General features: G+C 40.1%; 1 protein-coding gene across 6 annotated transcripts in view; it reads left to right on the forward strand.

Annotated features, from left to right (window-relative positions):
• The window catches only part of osbpl9 (oxysterol binding protein-like 9), a 345,172-nt gene that overhangs the window by 312,592 nt on the left and 7,769 nt on the right, over positions 1-24,811 (forward strand). For all 6 annotated transcript variants that reach the window (XM_063064345.1, XM_063064341.1, XM_063064343.1 and 3 more), the window contains 10 exons: positions 2,873-2,982; positions 4,684-4,802; positions 5,193-5,278; positions 7,637-7,811; positions 8,553-8,637; positions 10,696-10,806; positions 20,260-20,323; positions 20,463-20,603; positions 20,685-20,763; positions 23,890-23,981. In XM_063064345.1, the coding sequence (XP_062920415.1) occupies positions 2,873-2,982; positions 4,684-4,802; positions 5,193-5,278; positions 7,637-7,811; positions 8,553-8,637; positions 10,696-10,806; positions 20,260-20,323; positions 20,463-20,603; positions 20,685-20,763; positions 23,890-23,981 (1,062 nt within the window). The remainder of the gene's footprint in view (positions 1-2,872; positions 2,983-4,683; positions 4,803-5,192; positions 5,279-7,636; positions 7,812-8,552; positions 8,638-10,695; positions 10,807-20,259; positions 20,324-20,462; positions 20,604-20,684; positions 20,764-23,889; positions 23,982-24,811) is intronic.

Raw genomic sequence — 24,811 nt, forward strand, 5'->3', positions numbered from 1 at the left:
TCACACACTTCATGGCCCCTGACATCTGGAACTTCCACCATACTGCTAATGTCTTATACAGTGAAAACAGATGCAAAATAATTATTCAGTTTGTCTGCCATTTCCTTGTCCCCCATTACTATCTCTCCAGCATTGTATCTGAAGAAAAATTTTGGTATCCTCTTTAATATTATTGGCTAGCTTCCTTTCGTATTCCATCTTTACCTTAATGACTTTTTTTAGTTGTCTTCTATTGGCTTTTAAAAGCTTCCCTGTTCTCTAACTACCCACTAATTTTTGATCTATTATTTGCCCTCTCTTTGGCTTTTATGTTGGCTTTGACTTCTCTTGTTAGCCACGGTTATGCCATCTTTCCTTTAGAATACTTCTTCCTCTTTGGGATGTATATATCCTGTGCCTTCTGAATTGCTTCCAGAAGTTCCAGCCATTATCTGCCTTGCCTGTCAACCATCTTGCATTGCACGAAATGCTCCTGGCCATTTCCCTTCCCGTCACGTCTTTTCAACTTGTTATCGCTGAATTCTGTGTCACTTTCATTTAGCTCTCTGTTGTTTGGTATCTGTTGTAGCGTGGATGAAATCACCGAAGAGACAGAGTCACTGGTAGATACAAAGCAGCTTCTTTATTCGACACAACAAGCAGCCATCATATGGACAGAGACGCTTTCGGTAGAAAGGTCTGCTAGCCCAAAGTGGGCTGGATATTTATATGCTAAACACAAAGGCAATCACTACTTAAAAAGTTATAGACAATGCTTCCTTTTGAAGCTACATACTAAACATCACACCTCCTGACTTCATCCTTTCCTTCCGACGCCAACATGTCTGGGTTGGTATCCACAGCCTTTAGGAATGCAAGTTAAATCCACAGTACCTTTATTTGGCATTTTATGCGCTAACATAGAAGACAATTAATATTTATAAAGTATAGATAATACTGTCCTCGAAACTACAGCATCTGGTCAAACTACGGCACCAGAAGCATCTGCTATTCACACCTTATTAGGAAGCGAATTGTTGTGAACTCAATCCACAGTACTTTGTCAAATAGAAGTCTGGTGGCCAGAGTCATTTAAGTGTAAATGAATCATCTACCCAAAAACTCACTCTAACAGTATCCCACATCCCATCCAATCTAGTTTAAATCATTTGCATTTGGGTGTATTTTTAATTTTTCTCACACTTATCCCACATGACATCAAGAACTAGCAGAAAGCTCTGTATACAGCAAAACAATCAGAGCTATACACTCTGCTTTATGGAAAATCATCACTGTACCATAACTGATCTGGTGATGAAATTGCCGCTTATGCCTTTCAGTGTTTACTAATGTTAATATTTTATTACCTTTCCATATATGTTCACTTGTAGCAAATTGTATTCATTGTGTGATTGCTAACTTGTGTTGGCGTCTGCTCCATTACCATTAATTTTAAATTCTTGTCTATGTGTTTAAATTAATTTTTTGGCCTTCTGTAATTTTCTTCAGCCTATAATCAACCAAGAATATTGCAAATATCCAGCTCTGACCTACTTCTCTCACCTCCCCACACTGCTGTTACTTTATGGTCTCTCTTCCTTTTACAAAAGCCCTCTCTGTTGGGAGGTCTTTAAACATACATTTGCCCAGCAGATCCCCTTCTGTCATTTTTTTTCTCTCTGATAATCCTCCTGGAAAATCCTTGGGAGGTTTTAATAGTATAGATGCAAGTTACTGTTTTGTCAAAAAGAAGCTGCAGTGACAGGGATATGGCATTATAACATTGAACAAGCTTGTAGAGGAATTACAATACATAATGTATTCACAACAGATTGCAATAAATTTGGTCAACAGTGGTGGATTTAATAGTTTGATTATGCACAATGATTCTAAAAAACTTAAGTTCACGAAAAGGCTTGTGCATGACAAAGGTCCCTTTGATTTAGGATGAATGGAAAACAGAGTGAACTAAATCGTTTAAAAAAAATGAATAAATAATAATAGGTGCTTGTTAGAAAAGTTTGCTCACCAGTGTGTTTAGAGAAGCTGCAAGTTTATTAAAAATAACAGTTTGATGTTATGCAACATCTTTTGCAATTCTTCTTAATTCTCACAGTTCTATACTCTACACGCGGAATGTTGCAGTCAGATGGTTTTATTTTATTTTCGGTACATGTTTTATGTGGCACTTCTGGTTGTTGGCTTAAGTTGCTAGGAGACTTGCAAATTCAAATCTGTCATTTAAATTGAAATCAGTATTGGCACGAACACAGAAATAGCTATATTAACTCGGTCTTATTGTGCCTGTGTTTATCCAAAGATCAGTCATTTAGGATATAGCATTACAAATTGGGACTCAGGATTTGAATTCCTCAGTGTTAAAATTTGATCTTCAGCTGCATCTTACTTTTTGCGTTACATTTTTTCCTAGATACTAGCTGCTGACTGCTAACATCGTATGAAGTCAGACAGACATTAGAGACTCTCTTTTTTTAAAAATAGAGAATGCTTTCAAGAACATTTTATAGAATTTAAATTTGTATTAAATGTTCTAGATGCTTCAGAATGATTTTGAGCCTGGTTAATCTATTTGTAAAATAAAAATAATCTATTATTTCAATCTTACTTGGAAGTTATACTTGGTTCTTTGGTTTGACAGTTTTAAGCTGTGTTATTGCTCTTTCTGAGCTGTTAAAAGTTTCCCCCACTACCATCACCATTCCTCTACAACTGTTTGACGATATTGCTCAATAGGAAAATAACCGAAGCCCTGAGCTCAAGAAATAGTGAGATCTTGGAATTAAAATTTAGAAGAAATCATTATATAATGTCATAGACTGCAGTTTAAATATTCCATTATCAACATTACAGAGACGGTCTTTAATTTTTGTAGTGCTAAATCTCCGGCAGTGATCTCTCACAGCAACACGGGTGGCAGTCTGAAGCGCCCAGACACCACAGAATCGTTGAACTCTTCCATGTCTAATGGAACAAATGATGCAGGTATGTTTCTGCTCAATTATGCTCATTTCTTAAATTGAGAGCAATTAGAACCTCTTCAAAGTTCAAGGACATTTATTATCAACAAATGTATAATGTATACAACCTTGAGATTCATCTTGCAGGGAGCCACAAAATAAATAAACAAAATAGAACCCGTTTTTACAAAAAAAGCACGGAACAAAGACCATCAAACACCCAATGTGCAAGAAAAAGAAGAAATCACACAAACGATAAGAATTGTACAAATAATACAGAGCATTAACGCAGAGTGAGTCCACAGCCACTCAGCCAGTTCAGCGCTGAGCCAAGTGGCGATAGTTGCAGGTCACAGCAGTAGAGTCATTTCAGTGCTGAAGTGAGTAAACGTCGCAGATTGGTGAGCTGAACATTGGTTCGTCCTTCGTCCTTATCTTTGGTGCCTTGATCAAATCGTGCAAATAGTAAAAAAATAAGTAACAAAAACACATGGAACATGAGCTGCAGAGTCCCCAAAAGTGAGTCTATAGCTCCAGAGCCCATTCAGCCCTAAGGCAAGTAAAGCCTGTCTGGGGTTCAATGGCTGCAGGGCAACAACTGCTCCTGAATCTGGTGGTACGGGACCCAAGACTGCTGCACCTCCCACCCATAGGTTGTAACAAGAAGAGAGGGAGACCAGTCAAACACAGGCAGATGGTGCTGAACACCTGTTTGTTTCCTGCTCTTGTACTGGATGATTTTAATCATGCTCAAATCTTTCATCAGCCGACCACGGGGTCGTCTTCCATCCTGAGGCATCTATGCAGCATGCAACCCTAGCGATGGCCGACCCAGCTGTACCTGTACTGTTGAGAATCTAGTTCGCTGAATCCCCCAAGAGATCGCAAAAGTGCCAGATTGTTTAGTCAGTTCAAAAGAACATCCTTTAAAGAGAAATTATAGACTGCAAAATGTTGCTGCCGCCATCTTGGTTCGTTCATTGACTCATAAGGTCCCCAAATGATTATACATTTTGGTAAATCAGTTATATTTATTCATTCCTGGAGGAATGGTTTGAATATTTTAATCAATACACCATCTTATCAGTAGCTTTCTAATGGATGCTTGTTATAAAAGTTTTTTTGCCTAGTGTTTTGAAGCATGAGTTTTCTTAGGAAGACCCAGAAGTGCAAATCTTAGATCAATGTACGTGTTTTATTTAACTATCTGTATAGATATGTTAGCCATAAAAATACAGCTTAATTTAGTAAGTTTTCATTTTTGAGTGTAGTTTAAGGGTGTTCTATTTTAGTCCAGAATTGTCCATTTTTCTGCTGTAGGCTGCATGTAGCTACATACCAAATTATAAATACTCATGGTTTCACTGTGTGTCCATTGATTTTAGTGCTGTTCGTTGATAGTTAGTCAATAGATCGTATTTTTATACCTTGGATGATCTTCGAGTTGGGAAAGAGTTTCAAATTTTTCAGACTCTGGCAAGAATCTTCAACTACATTAAGACTTTTTAATTTTGACACAACAATTTACAAGCTTATAGAAAAGTTTGACTAAATTCTTGTCAGCAGAATATTAGATTTATAAATAAGTAACATTTCAAAGGGTGAAGTTTTTTGCCATTTTTCAACATTTTGAGCTTTAGCATTAAACAGAAGTTCATCTTGAAGCTAATATGAATGCGATCATATACAACATATGAGATTCCTAAATGCTTCCTGTCATTCCTAGAGTTGTTTGATACGCATGATGAGAGAGATGATGAGGGGGAAGGAGAATCTGTGGAAGAGCATAAGAGTGTCATCATGCATCTCCTATCCCAAGTCCGACTGGGAATGGATCTGACAAAGGTAAGAATGGCGGCCAATTTTGTTTGAATATTCTGATAAATCTCCATTGGTTTGCCTTTCTTTAAAATTAAAAGTTTTTTAAAAATCGCTATTTAATTTGTCTTGTTCATTTGATTAGCGGCATTCAAATTATAAGTTTGGTTGTATTTTAAGTCAGGTTCAGCGTTTTTTGTGTTGAACCTTTAAAACAATTGGAATCAATATATGTGTGTTTGAATATTAGAAATATTAAGGTAATTTGAGCCTTTTAGGTTCTCATCCTTGGTAGGCACTTTGTTGTTTAGTTCTACTGCTTTGGATGCCCTATACAAATCAACAATTAATTCTGAAAATAAGTAGTATGACTTTTTGTGCCAGTTAATGTAAAACAAAATGCTGATCCTCTTGCAGGTGGTGCTTCCCACTTTTATTTTGGAAAGGCGGTCTTTGTTAGAAATGTATGCAGACTTCTTTGCACATCCAGATTTATTTGTAAGGTAAATAACTTCTTAACTTATAAATCTAGAATTACTGGAAAACCTAGAAATATTATGATGCTGATAAATTCAAATGTAACGTAGGATTAACATACACATATAGTTTAAAGAAATTTCTTCAGGATTGTTTCCATTATAACCATTTCATCTGCATGACATCACAGTAAAGATGCTGCCCTTGAGTGATTTTTGGAGTGATGAAGTTGAAAGCTGTATGATGAAAACGTCCAGAAACGGCCACGGATTTCATAGTCATAGTCATACTTTATTGATCCCGGGGGAAATTGGTTTTCATTACAGTTGCACCATAAATAATAAATAGAATAGTTAAATAGTAATATGTAAATTATGCCAGTAAATTATGAAATAAGTCCAGGACCAGCCTATTGGCTCAGGGTGTCTGACCCTCTAAGGAAGGAGTTGTAAAGTTTGATGGCCACAGGCAGGAATGACTTCCTATGACGCTCTGTGTTGCATCTCGGTAGAATGAGTCTCTGGCTAAATGTACTCCTGTGCCCAACCAGTACATTATGTAGTGGATGGGAGACGTTGACCAAGATGACATGCAACTTAGACAGCAAACTATTCTCAAGTGCAGCTTGCAGTATTTTACTTGAGGATGGAAAATAAAACAGAGATATTGTTGACACAGAAACTAAAGATACTGTATTCTGGAGCAAAGAAAGACAAACTGCTGGAGGAACTCAGTGTGTCAAGCAGCTTCTGCAGAGACAAAGAGATGGTCAACGTTTCGGGCTAAGGCCCTGCATCAGGACTGAGTTTAGAGGGGAAGATAGCCGGTGTAAAGAGGCGAGAGGGCCATCTGAGGCAGAAGCTGACAAGCAGTAGGAGGAACCAATGGAGCCATTTGAGTGAGAGGAGGGCATTGGAAAGGGAGGGTCAAGGTGGAGACAGTGGTTGGAAGGTGGTAAGTAGAGACAGGAGCACTGCAAATCCTGGAATCTGATAACTAAGGTGATAAGCTGAGCTAGGTAAGGGAAGGGTGGTGAGCAGATGAATTATGTGGGGGAGAGGATAGGATGTAAATTGTGTGGGTGATGGTCAGATGCAACCATGTGGAGGAGGTGATGAGAAGCTGGGTGGATAACAAAACAAGAAAGGTGCACAGGAGGTGTGGTTTTTGTGGCAGTTGTACACTCTTGGGATGTGTGCAGAATTAGTATATTGACCTTGAAATTATTTTGTGTGGTGCCATGATTTTCTGCAAGAGGCTAAAAAAAAATAAGTTTAAAAAAAAAACAAACTCCAAACGTGATTAGGTACTTCTCATTTTGTTCTCATAAGGCACAAAACTTGTTGTGGGCTCTCCATGTATAAACTTGCACAAATTTGTAAGGTGGATGTTTGGCCCAAAATGGTGTTGCTCTGTCATGCAGAAGCAAGACTTTGCAGGACAGCTGAGGACAGTTTTAGTCCAAAGAAGGGATGGTAACCAGGTCAATACAAGGTTCTCTTCCCAGCAGGTTTTTTGTTCCTGTCACCTACAAGATCCCCTACTACTGGTCCTTTGATCATGTCTCAAATCCTCTTCACTCCCCTCAATTCCTGATCTTTCACAGGACCACCTCAATGCATGGGCCCCTCCAGAACAACTTGTAAATCCTATCCATGAACCTTCAGATTATTATAGCACAGAGAGAAGCTATTTGGTCTATTTGAGTCTGTGCCAGCTCCTTAAGAAGCAATCTTTTGAGCTCTATTATTTTGCTCTTGTAATCCAGCAAGTTATTTTCCCTCAAATGCCAATCCCTGTCAAAGGCCAGGATTAATTCTTTCTATCTCTCATGTGAGTAGTGAGGTCCAGATCATAGTTTAAAACACCTAGGGTAGACTGTTTCCTCATGCTATCCTTTCAGGTCATGGAGGCACAAAGAGACAGCAATACTGGAGCCTGGAACTGAAAACAAACTGTGGGTCAAGAGATCATTGTCTTCTTTGGTTGAGACTGAATATCCCGATGAAGGGTTTCAACCTGAATATTGACCATCTCTTTGCCTCCACAGATGCTGCTTGACACCAAAGTTCTCCAAGCAGTTTGTTTCTTACTTTTATGACTTTGTCTCTCTGTGCCCCTAATAAATCCTCCCCCCGTCCATCCTTAATCTAACTGTTAATATCATCAGCGTCTTTCTACTTGCCATATCTGAATGGTTTATTGGCATATGTTTAAAATTTTAAAAAATGGAAGAGGTGCTTCAGGTTAAATCAAATGACATTTACTAACATTGAGAATTGTGCACAGTATAGAATAAAGCTGGTCTTTTAAATGTTTTTCTCTTGGCTTTATTTGTTTAATCTACAAATTGAATAATTTACTGAAATACTTTCTTTAAAAAGTATTGTAGACCAAACTGACCCAAGGGACCGAATGGTGCAGGTTGTCAAATGGTATCTCTCAGCCTTTCACGCTGGCCGCAAAGGATCGGTAGCCAAGAAACCATACAATCCTATTCTTGGAGAGATTTTTAAATGTCATTGGATAGTACCTGAGATTGAAATTGAAGAAAATGCAGTAAGTTGCTTTTTTCTCTGATAATTTTCTTATAAGGATTCTTGTCCCATTTTTGTTTGGTCCCACAAGAATTTTCAGAAGCAATGTAAAACTTAGTTGCAAAGCCATCATTTGCACGTAGCATCAGATAAACAACATTCACAAGAAAACATCAATAATACAAGGAAGAACATAATCAGAACAAAAAAAAAACATCAATTGTAGTTGAAATGGTCATAGTGTTGCTATACTGAGATAGTGATTGGGGATTGCAGGTTGGATTAAGAACCGAATGTTTGAAAGGAAGAAGCTATTCTTGAACTTGGTAGCATGGGAATTCCATCTTCTGTATCTCCTGATCAATGATAGCCACAAAAGATGGCGTTATCGCTCAGAGATTTAAATCTGTTGTCTTTCACTGATCCATCAATGTAGACTGGCACGTTTGCTTTCCTCCCCTTCCTGAAGTCAACCATCAGTTTTTCACTTCTGCAACATTGAGTGATAGGTATTGTTACAGCACCACTCAGCCAGGTGTGTTATCTTGCTCCTCTTTGCTGACTCTTTACAACCTACCTAGCTGCACATGGTCAGCCAAAGAGCCTGTTTCTATATTCTACAACTCTAAGATTACACTGTTTAAATAATGTGTACATAACTGTTGCTTTAAATAGTTTTCAGAAATGTATTCTAATACACATATACATTAACAAACTTACATTCTCAGTAACGAAAATTTTCAAATGAGTTTTTTCACCACAGGAGCCTGTTGCTGAAGGACCAATTCCAGAGGCCAGTCAGAACAGTGTAACCTTCGTTGCAGAGCAAGTGTCTCATCACCCACCAAGTGAGTTTATTTTCAGTAATCGTGTTAAGGATATCAAAACACATCATAGAATTTCTATTTTCTGACTATTTCATTATCATTGTTACCTCCTCCATGGCTGACTAGACATTTTTATTGCTTTCCTTCCCCAACTTTGACAGGCTTACAGTGTCTACCACTGGTTAGATTTAATAACCTGGTTACCACACAGATAGTAAGACCAGAGAGTAGGATACAGAGAAGATTTTCTAGAATGTCAACAGGGATGATGGACTTTAGTTATGTGGAAGGGCAGGTGACGCAGTAACTGTTTAAGAGTAGGGAATACCGAGGTATTCCATTTCATCATGCGCTTTGGTTAAACAGAAATTTGTGTTTGCTTGAAGGGTTGTTAATTATAAGACCAAAAGCTACAATAATTGTTAAACCAGGGAGAAACTAATAATATTTTTATATGATGAGTTATGATCTGGAATTTACTGCCTGATAGGATGATGCAATAAATTCAGTAGTGACTTCGGTTAGGAATGGGTTAAGTACTTGAAAGGAAAAGAATTGTGTTGTTTGGAGGGAAACTAAAATACATGGTGAGAACAAACCAAATTTCTCTTTTAAAGAACAGTAGGCTAAATAGAGTCCAGTCCTGTATGATTTCAATACCATTTTAGTATATGGCCAGGGTTTATCTCTGTCAGTGCTCTTGTGAGTAATAATCTCAGTTTATATTCAATAACTATTGAACAATAATTAGAAAGCAGAAAACTGGCAATGCTGGACACCCAAAATAAAACCAAAGTTCTGGAGCATGGTGGGGGGTAATATCTGTGATAGAGTGGAGGCTAAGATTGTCTCCGTGACGTAACAAGTTCAGTGACATTTAGTTTAAAAAATGAGTGAGTACAGTTAGAGCAAAAATAAACAAACTGGAATTATGAGAGGCAGAACAATAGCTGAAAATGCAAAACTAAAAGGAATGCACTGAGTAACTAAACACATACCAGAGGAAATGCACCTCATTTCCACCAGGAACTGAACCAGCACAAACATTTGAATTCTCAAATTTTAGGAATCTGCTCCCTGTCTTGTTTTTTTCTTTCTCCTGATCCACTCAGTTCCAACTATACCCTCACCCTCCACAACCGCTATTTCTTTCCCCTCCTCTGCCCATCACCCAGACACTCCTCCCATGAGTTCCTTCCCCCACTACTGTCCCCATCTGCCCACCCTACCTCCCTTTTTTTATTAGATTCCATCAAGTACAGCCCTTTGCCTCCACCTATCACCACTCAGTGTCTGTCACTATTTCCACTTACCCTTCCTCCAGCTGTCTAGCACCCCTCCTCACCAGGATCTACCTCACCTACAGCTTACACAAAAACTTCCCCTCACTTCTTTATACTGGCCATCTATCTTGTAGTCGAGATGAAGGCCGATTGTCAGTTTCCCTCTGCAAATTCTCTCTGACCCACTGATTTCCTTCAGCATTTGGTCTTTTGAACCTTATCATAGGCGTTTTGTCAAAACTGAAGTGGATGTTTTAGTCCTAAAAGGTATCAAAAATGATCCTGGGTCTTTTTCTGATGTAATGTCATAATCTAATGCTGTACTTTTGCTGAGCTCTCTGATACCCAGTTGCTATGGAAACTCATTGTTTCTGGCTATTGATGTGTCACTGATCTAAGCTTTGGTGAGTATTGTGTAATAACAGGACTGATTAAGGCAGAAATTATTATATTCAAAAATGCAGTTTCAAAAGATTTGTTTCTTTTTATGCATTTCATCTCAGTGTAACTTGTTACAGCAAGATACCTGCCAGCAGGTTCACTTTCTGTTCTTCAGCTTGACCTTCTATTGTGACTGAATAGAATTGTATTTGTAAATTTGGAATGGGAAATTTGATCCTGTCCACTGGTTATTGAAGAAAGTATATAGAAATGGAATGGAATTGGTTACTCACAAGGCAGACAAGATTGAACTGTGTCCGATGAACATTGTAACTTTTATATATTTTTCTATCTTAATGCTTTATTAGAATTCTATCAGAACATGAATTGATTACAGTTTTCTCCTTTGTTACAGTTTCTGCATTTTATGCTGAATGTTTCTCAAAGAAAATCCAGTTCAATGCGCACATTTGGACTAAATCTAAGTTTCTTGGGATGTCTATAGGAGTGCATAACATTGGACAAGGTGAGTTTATTTTAAGAAATATCCATCTCCACTAATACTCTACATTTCCTCAGCAATAAGCTGCTTGCACAGTTTAGGTTTTTGTTCTATCCAGTCTTTTTCCTGTGCTGTCATACCTCTGGACAAGTACTATCCCCTATCCCACCTTGCCTAACAGACTGAGAGCAGTACATCACAGGGATGGGCCCCTTGCCACATTATTAATTAAGTTAATGACGCCAAATTAAACTAATCCTTTTTGTCTGCAAGTGTACATATCCCTCCATCCTTCAACGACATTAGATATAGCAACCATGACTATAATTTCATGTTGTTTGCAAATCTGGTTGCCCTATTACAGGAAGGCCAAGGATGCTTTGGAAAGGGTACAGAACAGATTTGCCTGGATTAGTGAGTATGAGCACTAAGGAGAAGTTGGACAACTTGGATTGTTTTCTGTGGAGCAGAGCAGGGTAGGGTAGAATTTCATAAAAATTATGATATATATAAGATGACTGGGATGAAAATGTGGATGGGTGGTTTAGTAAGCCTGCAGAGAACAAAGATTGGTGGTGTTGTGGCTAGTGTAGAAGGTTGCCAATGGATACAGTGGATTATTGATCAGTTGCACATTTGGGTGAAATAATGACTGGTGGAGTTAAATCTGGGCAAGTGAGGTGGTGCACTTTGGAAGAGCAGATGCAATGGGAAAGTACACAGTTAATCGTAGGAACCTTGATAGTGTTGATGTGTAGAATATCTTGGGGTCCAGGCATCGTGCCTGAACATGATAGGATGGTGTGCTTCCCTTTGTTAGCCAAGGCACTGAGTTCAAGAGACAGGAAGCTTTATAAAAAAAATCAAAAAGGGCCACTTTTCAACATAATTGTATAAGGGCTAGAAGTGTTGTAAAAGCAAGCCTGAAGGCTTTGTGTGTCAATGCAAGGAGCATTTGTAACAAGGTGGATGAATTGAATGTGCAGATAGTTATTAATGAATATGATATACAAGTTTCCCCTGCCATCCGAAGGTTGAGCGTTCCTATGAAACGGTTCGTAAGCCGAAATGTCGTAAAGCGAAGAAGCAATTACATTTATTTATATGGGAAAATTTTGTGAGTGTTCGCAGACCCAAAGATAACCTACCAAATCATGCCAAATAACACATAAAACCTAAAATAACAGTAATATATAGTAAAAGCAGGAATGATATGATAAATACACAGCCTATATAAAGTAGAAATACTTTCCCACAATCATTACTGCACTGTTCTCCGTAGCGAAAATCTCACGCAAGCGCCGTCGGCAGAAAATCTCACGCAAGCGCTATTGGCAAAAACACGGCGCAAGCGCTCTCCAGTAACCTTTAAGCTATGAAGCTGCCAAATCATACCAAATAACACATAAAAATACACAGCCTGTATAAAGTAGAAATAATGTATGTACAGTGTAGTATCACTTGCTGGAATCGGGAAGACAGCGCCAAGCACACTGTTGATGGTGTATTAGGCTGAGTCAGAGTTTGGGTGGTGCAGTGGCCCCCACCCTGCAGGCCGCCAAGCGATACATTACCACGAAGAACGCAGGGGTGCAGCGGTAGGCAGGAGGCACAAAGCACATCTTTAAGAAAAAAGCCTAAACAAGCATGCTAATTAATTAGGTGCCGCCCGTAATTGTCAGCCCAGATCAGTGCCGATTTCCGATTGCGTTGTCTCTGATCTGGGCCGACAATTACGTGTCGGCGGCACCTAATTAATTAGTATGTTTATTTTGGCTTTTTTCTTAAAGATGTGCTGTGTGCCTCCCGGCTACCGTTGCATTCTGCGCGAATCGGTATCTGTCCGTGGCCTGGGGGTTGGGGTGGTGGGACACTGGGGTGTCATCTCGTCGACTATTTCCATTAAGGCAGGCAGGTCATCTTCTATCTCTGCCCGCCTCGATGTCAAAGGTCGAGGTTTGTCATCTGCTGTGGCTGATGTGGAAGGCTTGCTTGAGTGCTGAGCCTTGCGCAGTTTTCTATCACACAGTTCTTTGTAGGGACTCAAACCATCCTGCAAATATCCCCTAAACCAACGTACCCTTTGAAAATTAAAGTCGTACTTTATCATTACTCATTCGGTTTCGATTGTTATCCTTTCCTCTTCCAATTGCATCAGCTCTTCATCTATCAGATCTTGGTCATGGGATACCGAAACCTCTTCAACATCATATTCGTCAGCTTCCACAAGCCAAACTCACTTTGTCCTTACTTCGTTCACTACGATCGAAACGCTTAATTATGTCTAGTTTTACGTAAAGTGTAACACTCTTACGAGCTCTTTTAGGCTTTTCCAATACCATAGAACTCATCTTGCAAACGATTGCTCACAGGCATGTGTTTAAGTAAAGCCAGTGAGAACGCAGTTCCGAATCCGGGGGAGAGTGGCTGCTCGGGGTGCGTGCTGCCTTTTATCGCACGCTGAATTTTTTTTCGTAACAGTGAAAACACCTTCTGAAAGCAAAAACAGGGTACTAATGTAGGTCTTTCGTAACAGTGAGGTTTCGTAAAGCAAACGTTTGAAAAGTGGGGGACACCTGTAGCTGGGATCGCAGAGACATGGCTCCAGGGTGACCAAGGATGGGAGCTCAACCTTCAGGAATATTCAATATTCAGGAGGGATAGACATGAAAGAAAAGGAGTGGGATTGCATTGCTGGTTAGAGAGGAGATTAACGCAATAATAAGGAAGGACATTAGCTGGGAGGATGTGGAATCGATATGGGTAGAGCTGCATAACACTAAGGGCCAGAAAACGCTGGTGGGAGTTGTGTACAAGCCACCTAACAGTAGAAGTGAGGTTGGGGATGGCATTAAACAGGAAATTAGAAATGCGTGCAATAAAGGAACAGCAATTATAAAGGGTGACACTTCAATCTACATATAGATTGGGTGAACCAAATTGGTAAGGGTGCTGAGGAAGAGGATTTCTTGGAATGTATGCGGGATGGTTTTCTGAACCAACATGTCAAGGAACCAATTAGAGAGCAGGCCATTCTAGACTGGGTATTGAGCAATGAGGAAGGGTTAGTTAGCAATCTTGTCGTGTGAGGTCCCTTGGGTAAGAGTGACCATAATATGGTGGAATTCTTCATTAAGATGGAGAGTGATATAGTTAATTCAGTAACAAAGGTTCTGAACTTAAAGAAGGGTAACTTTGAAGGTATGAGACGTGAATTAGCTAAGATAGACAGGCAAATGATACTTAAAGGGTTGACAGTGGATATGCAATAGCAAGCATTTAAAGATCGCATGGATGAACTACAACAATTGTTCATCCCAGTTTGGCAAAAGAATAAACCAGGGAAGGTAGTGCACCCGTGGCTGACAAGAGAAATTAGGGATAGTATCAATTCCAAAGAAGAAACATACAAATTACTCAGAAAAAGTGGCACACCTGAGGACTGGGAGAAATTCAGAGTCCAGCAGAGGAGGACAAAGGGCTTGATTAGGAAAGGGAAAAAAGATTATGAGAGAAAACTGGCAGGAAACATAAAAACTGACTGTAAAGCTTTTATAGATATATGAAAAGAAAAAGATTGGTTAAGACAAATGTACGTCCCTTACAGTCAGAAACAGGTGAATTGATCGTGGGGAACAAGGACATGGCAGACCAGTTGAATGACTACTTTGGTTTTGTCTTCACTAAGGAGGACATGAATAATCTTCTGGAAATAGTAGGGGACCGAGGGTCTAGTGAGATGGAGGAACTGAGGGAAATACATGTTAGTAGGCAAGTGGTGTTAAGTAAATTGAAGGGATTAAAGGCAGATAAATCCCCAGGGCCAGATGGTCTGCATCCCAGAGTGCTTAAGGAAGTGGCCCAAGAAATAGTGGATGCATTAGTGATAATTTTTCAAAACTCTTTAGATTCTGGATTAGTTCCTAAGGATTGGAGGGTGGCTAATGTAAGCCCGCTTTTTAAAAAAGGAGGGAGAGAGAAACTGGGGAATTATAGACCGGTAAGCCTGACATCAGTGGTGGAGAAAATGCTAGAGTCAGTTACCGAAGATGTGATAATAGCACATTTGGAAAGCGGTGAAATCATCGGACAAAGTCAGCATGGATTTGTGAAAGGAAAATCATGTCTGACGAATCTCATAGAATTTTTTGAGGATGTAACTAGTAGAGTGGATAGGGGAGAACCAGTGGATGTGGTATATTTGGATTTTCAAAAGGCTTTTGACAAGGTCCCTCACAAGAGATTAGTGTGCAAACTTAAAGCACACGGTATTGGGGGTAAGGTATTGATGTGGATAGAGAATTGGTCGGCAGACAGGAAGCAAAGAGTGGGAATAAATGGGACCTTTTCAGAATGGCAGGCAGTGACTAGTGGGGTACCGCAAGGCTCAGTGCTGGGACCCCAGTTGTTTACAATATATGTTACTGACTTAGGCGAGGGAATTAAATGCAGCATCTCCAAGTTTGCGGATGGCACGAAACTAGGCAGCAGTGTTAGCAGTGAGAAGGATGCTAAGAGGATGCAGGGTGACTTGGATAGGTTAGGTGAGTGGGCAAATTCATAGCAGATGCAATTTAATGTGGATAAATGTGAGGTTATCCACTTTGGTGGCAAAAACAGGAAAACAGATTATTATCTGAATGGTGGCCGATTAGGAAAAGGGGAGGTGCAACGAGACCTGGGTGTCATTGTACACCAGTCATTGAAAGTGGGCATGCAGGTAGAGCAGGCGGTGAAAAAGGCGAATGGTATGCTGGCATTTATAGCGAGAGGATTCGAGTACAGGAGCAGGGAGGTACTACTGCAGTTGTACAAGGCCTTGGTGAGACCACACCTGAAGTATTGTGTGCAGTTTTGGTCCCCTGATCTGAGAAAAGACATTCTTGCCATAGAGGGAGTACAAAGAAGGTTCACCAGATTGATTCCTGGGGTGGCAGGACTTTCATATGATGAAAGACTGGATCAACTAGGCTTATACTCTCTGGAATTTAGAAGATTGAGAGGGGATCTTATTGAAACGTATAAAATTCTAAAGGGATTGGACAGGCTAAATGCAGGAAGATTGTTCCCAATGTTGGGGAATTCCAGAACGAGGGGTCACAGTTTGAGGATAGAGGGGAAGCCTTTTAGGACCGAGATTAGGAAAAACTTCTTCACACAGAGAGTGGTGAATCTGTGGAATTCTCTGCCACAGGAAACAGTTGAGGCCAGTTCATTGGCTATATTTAAGAGGGAGTTAGATATGGCCCTTGTGGCTAAAGGGATCGGGGTTATGGAGAGAAGGCAAGTACAGGGTTCCGAGTTGGATGATCAGCCATGATCATACTGAATGGTGGTGCAGGCTCGAAGTGCCGAATGGCCTACTCCTGCACCTATTTTCTATGTTTCCAAAACATTGGATGGGCTGCATCTACAGTGTACTGTTCAGTTGTGGTAGCCCTATAATAGGAAGAATGTGGAGGCTTTGGAAAGTGCAGAATTTTACCAGGACGCTGCCTGATTAGTGGGCATGCTCTTGGAGAGGTTGGTGAGACTTGTTTTCCCTGGATTGGCAGAGGCTGAGGGAAGTACTTGATAGAAGTTTCAAAGTTAAGAGGGGTAGATAGAGTGGTATCTTTCTCCCAGAATTGAAAGATCTAATACATGGATTTAAGATGATTAGAGGAAGGTTCAAAGATGTATAGGACAAGGTTATTTTTTTTCTAGAGTGGTGGGTGCCTGTGGTGCTGTACCGGGCGGGAGTGGTGGCGGAGGCAGAAATGATAGAGGCATTTAAGAGGCTTTTAGGCACTTAATTGTGCATGGAATGGAGAGATGTAAACCATGTGCAGGCAGGAGGTATTAGTGTAATTAGACATCATTAGCTTAATTAGTTTGGACAACATTGCAGGCTGAAGGGCCTGTTCCTAAGGTGTATTGTTTTCTGCTATGAAATGTAAAAAGAGCAGATAGTTAGAATCTTTCTTCCAGGGTAGAAATGTCAAATACCAGAGGACATACATTTAAAATGGGAGGGAGAAGGTTTAAGGAAGATGTACTGGGCTTTTTTTTATACAGAGCATGATAGGTGTCTAGGGAATGCTGCTAGGAATGGTGGTGGAAGCAATGGTGTCTGAGGATCTCTTAGACACATGAATAGGGCAGGAAACCATGTGTAGGCAGAAGAGATTTAGTTTAATTTGGCAATCTGTTGGGTGAAGGCAGTGTGGGCCAAAGATCCTGTTCCTGTGCTATACTGTTCTTTGTTCTATATATTTCTAAAGGAGATTGTCAGATATCATCTGTATGTTATATATGATCAGCCTTGGGTGACTTCACTTCCTCAAAGAAGCCAGTTGTGAACCACTTATTACCACTTTTGAGTAAGGCCACTGCAGAACAGACACTGAACCTAGTCCCATCTGGTCTGTGACTTGGGTGATGATGTTCCCTTTATTTATTTAGGTTCATTCTTATTTTCAGTGCTTAGTGTGATGAATAAATTGTACTCCCCTCGCTCGTATGTGGATTGCTAAGCTTCAGCATACCATTTTACCTGGAATTCTTCTTTGTTCCACCTGTATTTTGAATTGCTTTCTTGTGTTGTGTTAATATTGTCAGTAATATGGTTATTGTTGAAGACCACAAGACATAGGAGCAAAATTAGACCATTTAGCCTGTGAGTCTGCTCCACCATTTTGTCATGGCTCATTTATTATCCCAAATCAATCACACATTATTTTTCTGAACTGAAACTCACTATTTTTGGCCTTTTCATTAGGCAACAATAAATATTGATGTCTTATATGCAGTGATTTTTATAAGTATACAACTTCTTAGCCCATTTACAAAGCTGAAATGAATTATTTCTACAAATTGTCAAATTTTGTAGAACCATTTGGAATTTATACTGAGCATGTCTAGGTTGAGCAGTAAACACATATATGCTGCTCCAGAAAGCTCTTAATGGAAATAATTCTAGGCAAAGAGGAGCCTTTCAATGTGTTTTGTTTCTCTATACAGGTGTCCCCTGCTTTTCGAACGTTCGCTTTACGAAACCTCACTGTTACGAAAGACCTACATTAGTACCCTGTTTTCGCTTTCAGAAGGTGTTTTCACTGTTACGAAAAAAAATTCAGCGCGCGATAAAAAATCAGCGCGCGACAAAATCAGTGCGCGATAAAAGGCAGCGCGCCCCGAGCAGCCGCTCTCCCCCGGATTCGGAACTGCTTTGCTTTAACACGAGCCTGTGAGCAGCCGTTTGCAAGATGAGTTCTATGGTATCGGAAAAGCCTGCAAGAGCTCGTAAGGGTGTTACACTTACGGTAAAACTAGACATAATTAAGCGTTTTGATCGTGGTGAATGAAGTAAGGACAACGTGAGTTTGGCTTGTGGAAGCTGACGAACACGGTGTTGAAGAGGTTTTGGCATCCCATGACCAAGAACTGACAGATGAAGAGCTGATGCAATTGGAAAAAAAAAGGATAACAATGGAAACTGAATGAGTAATGATAAAGTACGACTTTAATTTTCAAAGGGTATGTCGGTTTAGGGGATATTTGCAGGATGGTTTGAGTCTTTATTAAAGAACTGTGTGATAGAAAAATGCGCGAGGCTCAGCAGTCAAGCAAGCCTTCCACAGCAGACGACGAACCTCGACCTTCGACATCGAGGCGGGCAGAGATAGAAGATGAGCTGCCTGCTCTAATGGAAGCAGGTGATGAGATGACACCCCAGTGTCCCACCACCCCAACCCCCAGGCCACGGACAGATACCAATTCACAGAGAATGCAAAGGTAGCTGGGAGGCACACAGCACATCTTTAAGAAAAAAGCCGAAATAAACATGCTAATTAATTAGGTGCCGCTGACACGTAATTGTCGGCCCAGATCAGAGACGACGCAATTGGAAATCGGCACTGATCTGGGCTGACAATTACGGGCGGCACCTAATTAATTAGCATGTTTGTTTAGGCTTTTTTCTTAAAGATGTGCTGCGTAACTCCTGGCTACCGCTGGACCCCTGCATTCTTCGCAGTAATGTATTGCTCAGCGGCCTGGAGGGTGGGGGCCACTGCACCACCCAAACTCCGACAAGTCCAACGCACCATCGTGTGCTCGGCGTGTGCGATTCCCGTAAGTGATACTACACTGTACATACATTATTTCTACTTTATATCGGCTGTGTATTTTTATGTGTTATTTGGTATGATTTGGCAGCTTCATAACTTAAAGGTTACTGGAGAGAGTGTTCTTGCCAACAGCACTTGCATGAGATTTTTGCTTCAGCGAACAGTTCAGTAATGATTGTGGAAAAGTATTTCTACTTTATATAGGCTGTGTATTTATCATATCATTCCTGCTTTTACTAAATGTTACTGTTATTTAGGTTTCATGGGTTATTTGGCATGATTTGGTAGGTTATTTTTGGGTCTGCGAACGCTCACAAATTTTTCCCATATAAATAAATGGTAATTGCTTCTTCGCTTTACGACATTTCGGCTTACGAACCGTTTCATAGGAACGCTCTACCTTCGGATGGCGGGGGAAACCTGTATCCACTTTTAGTTTATTTCAATGACATTTAATATCATCTTGAGCCTTTTCACCAGTTTTTATTTTGGTTCTGGCTCCCTCTCATGGCAGCTATATTACATTAATTCTTGGAGCTAATTTCAAAGTGTAAAGTACATTTATTATCAAAGTACATGTGTGTTATCATATACAAAGATATTCATTTTTTTTATGGGCATACTCAGTAAATCCAAGAGCCATAATACAATCAATGAAAGACCAACCCAACAGGATGGACAGACAACCAAAGTGCAAGACAGCAAACTGCTAATGCAAGAGAAAATGAATGAATAAATAAATAAGCAATAAATATCGAGAACCCGAGATGAAGAGTCCTTGAAAGTGAATCCATAAGTTGTGGGAACATTTCAATCATGAGGCAAGAGAGGTCAGCTCCTTTGGTTCAAGAGCCTGATGGTTGAGGGGTATTAACTGTTCCTGAACCTGGTGGTGGGGGTCTTTGATGATAGATGCTGCTTTCCTGTGACTATGCTCAATATAGATGTACTTAATGGTGCGGAGGGCTTTACCCATGATAAAATGGGCCTTGTCCATGACTTCTTGTAGGATTTTCTGTTCAAGGGCATTGGTGTTGCTATACCAGGCTGTTTTGCAGCCAGTCAATATACTCTCCACCACACATCTATTGAATTTCTTCCTATAAAATTATGTTATCTTCCTTCAATTGAGTGTTGGTTTTGAAATCATTAACAGGTCCCAGCTTGCTAATGATTTCAAAACTGATAGTCAAATTTTATCTCTTTTACAAAACCCTTAATTTTGAAGTGAATCTTAACATCTGAAATTCCTTTTGTTGCTCTCTTTCTTGAGCAACGAATGATTTAATATCCTTTTCCTTATCTGCTTGATCAGTAACTTTTTAAAATAATTTCCATGATGATATTCCCTTTTGTATTTTGACAGGATGTGTCTCAGTGCTTGATTATGATGAGCACTATATTCTCACTTTTCCAAATGGCTATGGAAGGCAAGTACTGGCTAATATAGTACCACTTAAAATATGCTGTACATATTGTCCATCAGTATATATTAAGGGAATCATTATTTAATTTGAAAGCCAAGTTAAATGTTGTGCTTTTTGAAGATTTTCTAATTTCTCTTGACAGGTCAATTCTAACGGTTCCATGGGTGGAACTAGGAGGCGAATGCAACATAACTTGTGCTAAAACAGGATACAATGCCAGCATTATATTTCATACCAAACCCTTCTACGGAGGCAAGAAACACCGAGTAACTGCAGAAATCTTGTAGGTTTATATTAGATATCTTGTTATCATTGTTTATCAACAATAACTTGAATGAAATTACCTATTAATTTGCTGTTTTAGTTCTCCACATGACAAGAAATCCTTTTGCTCAATTGAAGGGGAGTGGAATGGAGTGATGTATGCTAAATGGAGTACCGGGGTAAGTATTGTCTCTGGAAAAAGGTATAAATATCACTTTGCATGCAGTACTCTTTTTCTGATAGATAAATGAACATTCCAAGAGAAATTAAATTATTGCTTAGGTGCAAAATCTAGCAGATTAGACTTTGAATGAAGTTGTTTAAAGTGATTAACCTTTTTTTATAAATAAAATGAACTGTTTGAAATACTCAGTAGACAACACAGCATTTTGTGGAGTAGGAGTAAGGACATTAAAGGTTAACTGTGTGTCTCTGGACCTGCTCATCTATCATACAACCTGGGCACAGACATTTCAGCCCTTAACCAACCAGTACACATCTCATACACGAGGAAATCTGCAGATGCTGGAATTTCAAGCAACACACATAAAAGTTGCTGGTGAACGCAGCAGGCCAGGCAGCATCTCATGATTGTTTAATGTCATTTTCTATATACAAGTGTAAGGAGTACGAAATAATTGTTATTCTGGATCCGATGCAGCACAAAAAAAAACACAAAAGATAATGAACACAACAATAATGAAACACACAATAAATATAAATACATAAGATAACTTGTATACATTGATTGTATGAGGCTAGGCTATACATAGATGGCTAATGGGAAGTAAAGTCGTGGTGGAGGTGCTGATCATCCCTACTGCTGGGGAAAGTAATTTTATTTTTGAGTGCAGTGGTCCTGGCGTGAATGCTATATAGCCTCCTCCCTGATGGAGGTGAGGCAGTCCATGAGCAGGGTGTGTGGGATTACTGGCACTTTGCCGACATCTTTCTGTATATAAAAAGTTTCAAAGGTACAATTTAATGTTAGAGAAATGTATACAATATACATCCTGAAATTATTTTTCTTAGCAACCATCCACAAAAACAAAGGAGTGCCCCAAAGAATGAACAACAGTTAAATGTTAAGAACCCCAAAGTCCCTTCCAGTGTGTAAGCAGCAGCGAGCAACAATCCCCCCTTCCCCCACCCGCAAAAACAACTGCAATAGCACTGCCACTGAGCACTCAAGCGTGAGCAAAGCAACAGCAAAGACACAGACTTGCAGTTACCCCAAAGAGTTTGTGTTTCACAGGGTATTCGACATACCACACGTTCTTTCTTTCACTGATAAGGGAGAAAGAGGTGTCTCCATTTTCCTAGCGAGCAGGGAGACATAACAAACAACGCGCTGGTTTATGATGTTAAAAGTCCGTTACGTCACTTTTTTCGAGCTCTGTGCCTGAAGATCACAAAGATCCCGGGTCTCCAGGCACACAGTCCTGGATATTTCGGCTCCCCTGAATACACAGGGGTCTCCTGCCGTGACACCGACCCTCGATCCACCCATCTCCAGAGCCCCGAGATCCTAATCTTCCGAATCTGAGCCAGACTCTTAGGCCAAGCCTTTGGTGAGGTAACAACGGCCAGTTTTAGAACCCTGACAGCGGGTCCTATTCCTGCAAAGAACTGTAGTCAGCGTTCAACTCCAGGTCAGGGTCTTCAAAAGAACCCTGAAAGGGAAAAATAAGAGATATAAAGATGGAAATTAGAGCTGTTTCTGAAGATGCAAGCAAAGGAATGACCGTTAACCCTCCTAAGCACCGCCTTCAGTTATGTGGCCTTTTTTGGCAGGTAGGCTGGTGCTGGTGATGTGTCGGTCAGTTTTGACTACCGGTTGTAGAGCCTTCTTGTCCACCGCGGTGCAGTCTCCGTATTGTGCAGTGATGCAGCTTGTCAGGATACTCTCTACTGCACATCTGTAGAATGAGGCATGTATGAAATTGCAAAGTCCAGCTCCCTTCAGCCTCAGAAAGTAGAGGTGTTGGTGAGCTTTCTTGACTGTGTCGGATATTTTCTGGACTATGAGAGGTTGTCTATGATGTGCACTCTCAGGAGTTTAATAAAGCTTGCAGTTTCTACTGCTATGCTGTTGATGTAAAGAGAGGGGTGAGTGCTATGAGTTCTCCTGAATTTGATAACCATCTCCTTCCTTAAAAACACAAACACGAGGAAACCTGCAGATGCTGGAAATTCAAGCAACACACACAAAATGCTGGTGGAACGCAGCAGGTCAGACAGCATCCATAGGAAGAAGCACAGTCGACATTTTGGGCCGAGACCCTTCGTCAGGACTCCTGCCTTTGTTTTGTTGACATTAAGGAAGAGGTTACTTGCCTGGCTCCAGGAGTTGAGCTCTTCCACCTCCTCGCTGGAGGCATTCTCATCGTTGCTGGTGATGAGCCCCACCACTATCGTGTTATTGGTAAACTCCATCATGTGATTGACCTTGCAGTCGTGCATTCACAGAGCGTACAGCAGTGGGCTCAGCACACAGCCCAAGGGGACACCTGTTGAGGATGACCTTTTTACACTAGTCCTACACTAGCTGTATTTTATTTTCCCGTCTTTCCATTCAACTCCCCCTCACATTCTATCACGACATCTACACAGCTGGGGTACTTTACAATTGCCAATTTACCTGCACCATGACCTCGGGATTGGGGAGGAAACTGCAGCACTTGGGGAAAGCCCCCAGGGAAAACATGCAAACTCCACACAGGCAACACTGGAGGCATTAACTGAACCCAGGTCATCGTAACGATAACAACCATAATGATCAGTGCTGCCTAACCTGCTGAGTTCCTCCAGCATTTTGTGTGCACTGCCTTGGATTTCCAACATCTCAATCATTGGAACTGTAAGCCAGCTTTATGCTACCCAGCTGAGTATTTCATGAACTTTGTCTTCATTTCAGATTCTCAGCTTTTTTATTATTTTAATTCATGCTACTTTTTCATTTCCAAAAAAAAACCTGGTGGTATGGAAGATTACAGTGATAGTCCTTTTGATTTCATGAGATAATTAGGCAATTTAATTATATTAACATCACTGGATGCCAATAAAATACTTATTATACAGGAATTGTTGAGGAGATGATGAGAAATTTATAAATTACAATATAAGCCTTGATAGGTGCTCCCATCTAAGACAAGTTGAGAAGGGTTTAAAGTTCAATATTAAATTCACAGAAATGATGCTTTGAATATATACATTTTAATTTATATAATCCAATAATCAAGATTATGCGCTTTAAAAATGTCTCAATAACTAAGCTAATAAGAGCTATTATGTTTCTAATGAAGGAAAGCAGCATATTTGTGGATACAAAGAAAATGCCCATTATCAAAAAGAAAGTAAGAAAATTGGAAGATCAAGATGACTTTGAATCCAGAAGGTAATGAGGATCTTCGTATTGAGACTGAATGATTACTTATGAGATGGAAGAGAGTGATATTCTACTTTTTAATCACAATATTGTAAATCTATTAGGCTATGTAGAAGGTTCATAGTATTTGCTGACCACAAAGATATTTTTAGTTTTCATTATTAAAATACTTTTCCATATCCTTTTAAATGGCTCGGAATGATTTTGTTTTTAAGAAGTGCCTAATGTGTATTTTTTTTAAATTTAATATGCACCTTTATATTAAACTACCTCTAACACCACAATAGGCATTCCATTATATTTTGTTATATTCTTTACAATCTACTAACTGGAAATTTATATCAATGGGAGTGTAACAGTTATAGAAACATAGAAAATAGGTGCAGGAGTAGGCCATTCGGCCCTTCGAGCCTGCACCGCCATTTATTATGATCATGGCTGATCATCCAACTCAGAACCCAGCCTTCCCTCCATACCCCCTGACCCCTGTAGCCACAAGGGCCATATCTAACTCCCTCTTAAACATAGCCAATGAACTGGCCACAACAGTTTGCTGTGGCAGAGAATTCCACAGATTCACCACTCTCTGTGTGAAGAAGTTTTTCCTAATCTCGGTCCGAAAAGGCTTCCCCTCTATCCTCAAACTGTGACCCCTCGTTCTGGACCTCCCCAACATCGGGAACAATCTTCCCGCATCCAGCCTGTCCAATCCCTTTAGGATCTTATACGTTTCAATCAGATCCCCCCTCAATCTTCTAAATTCCAACGAGAACAAGCCCAGTTCATCCAGTCTTTCTTCATATGAAAGACCTGCCATCCCAGGAATCAATCTGGTGAAC

Source organism: Mobula hypostoma, chromosome 12 (genome assembly GCF_963921235.1).
Source record: "Mobula hypostoma chromosome 12, sMobHyp1.1, whole genome shotgun sequence".
Classification (NCBI taxonomy): Eukaryota; Metazoa; Chordata; class Chondrichthyes; order Myliobatiformes; family Myliobatidae; genus Mobula; species Mobula hypostoma.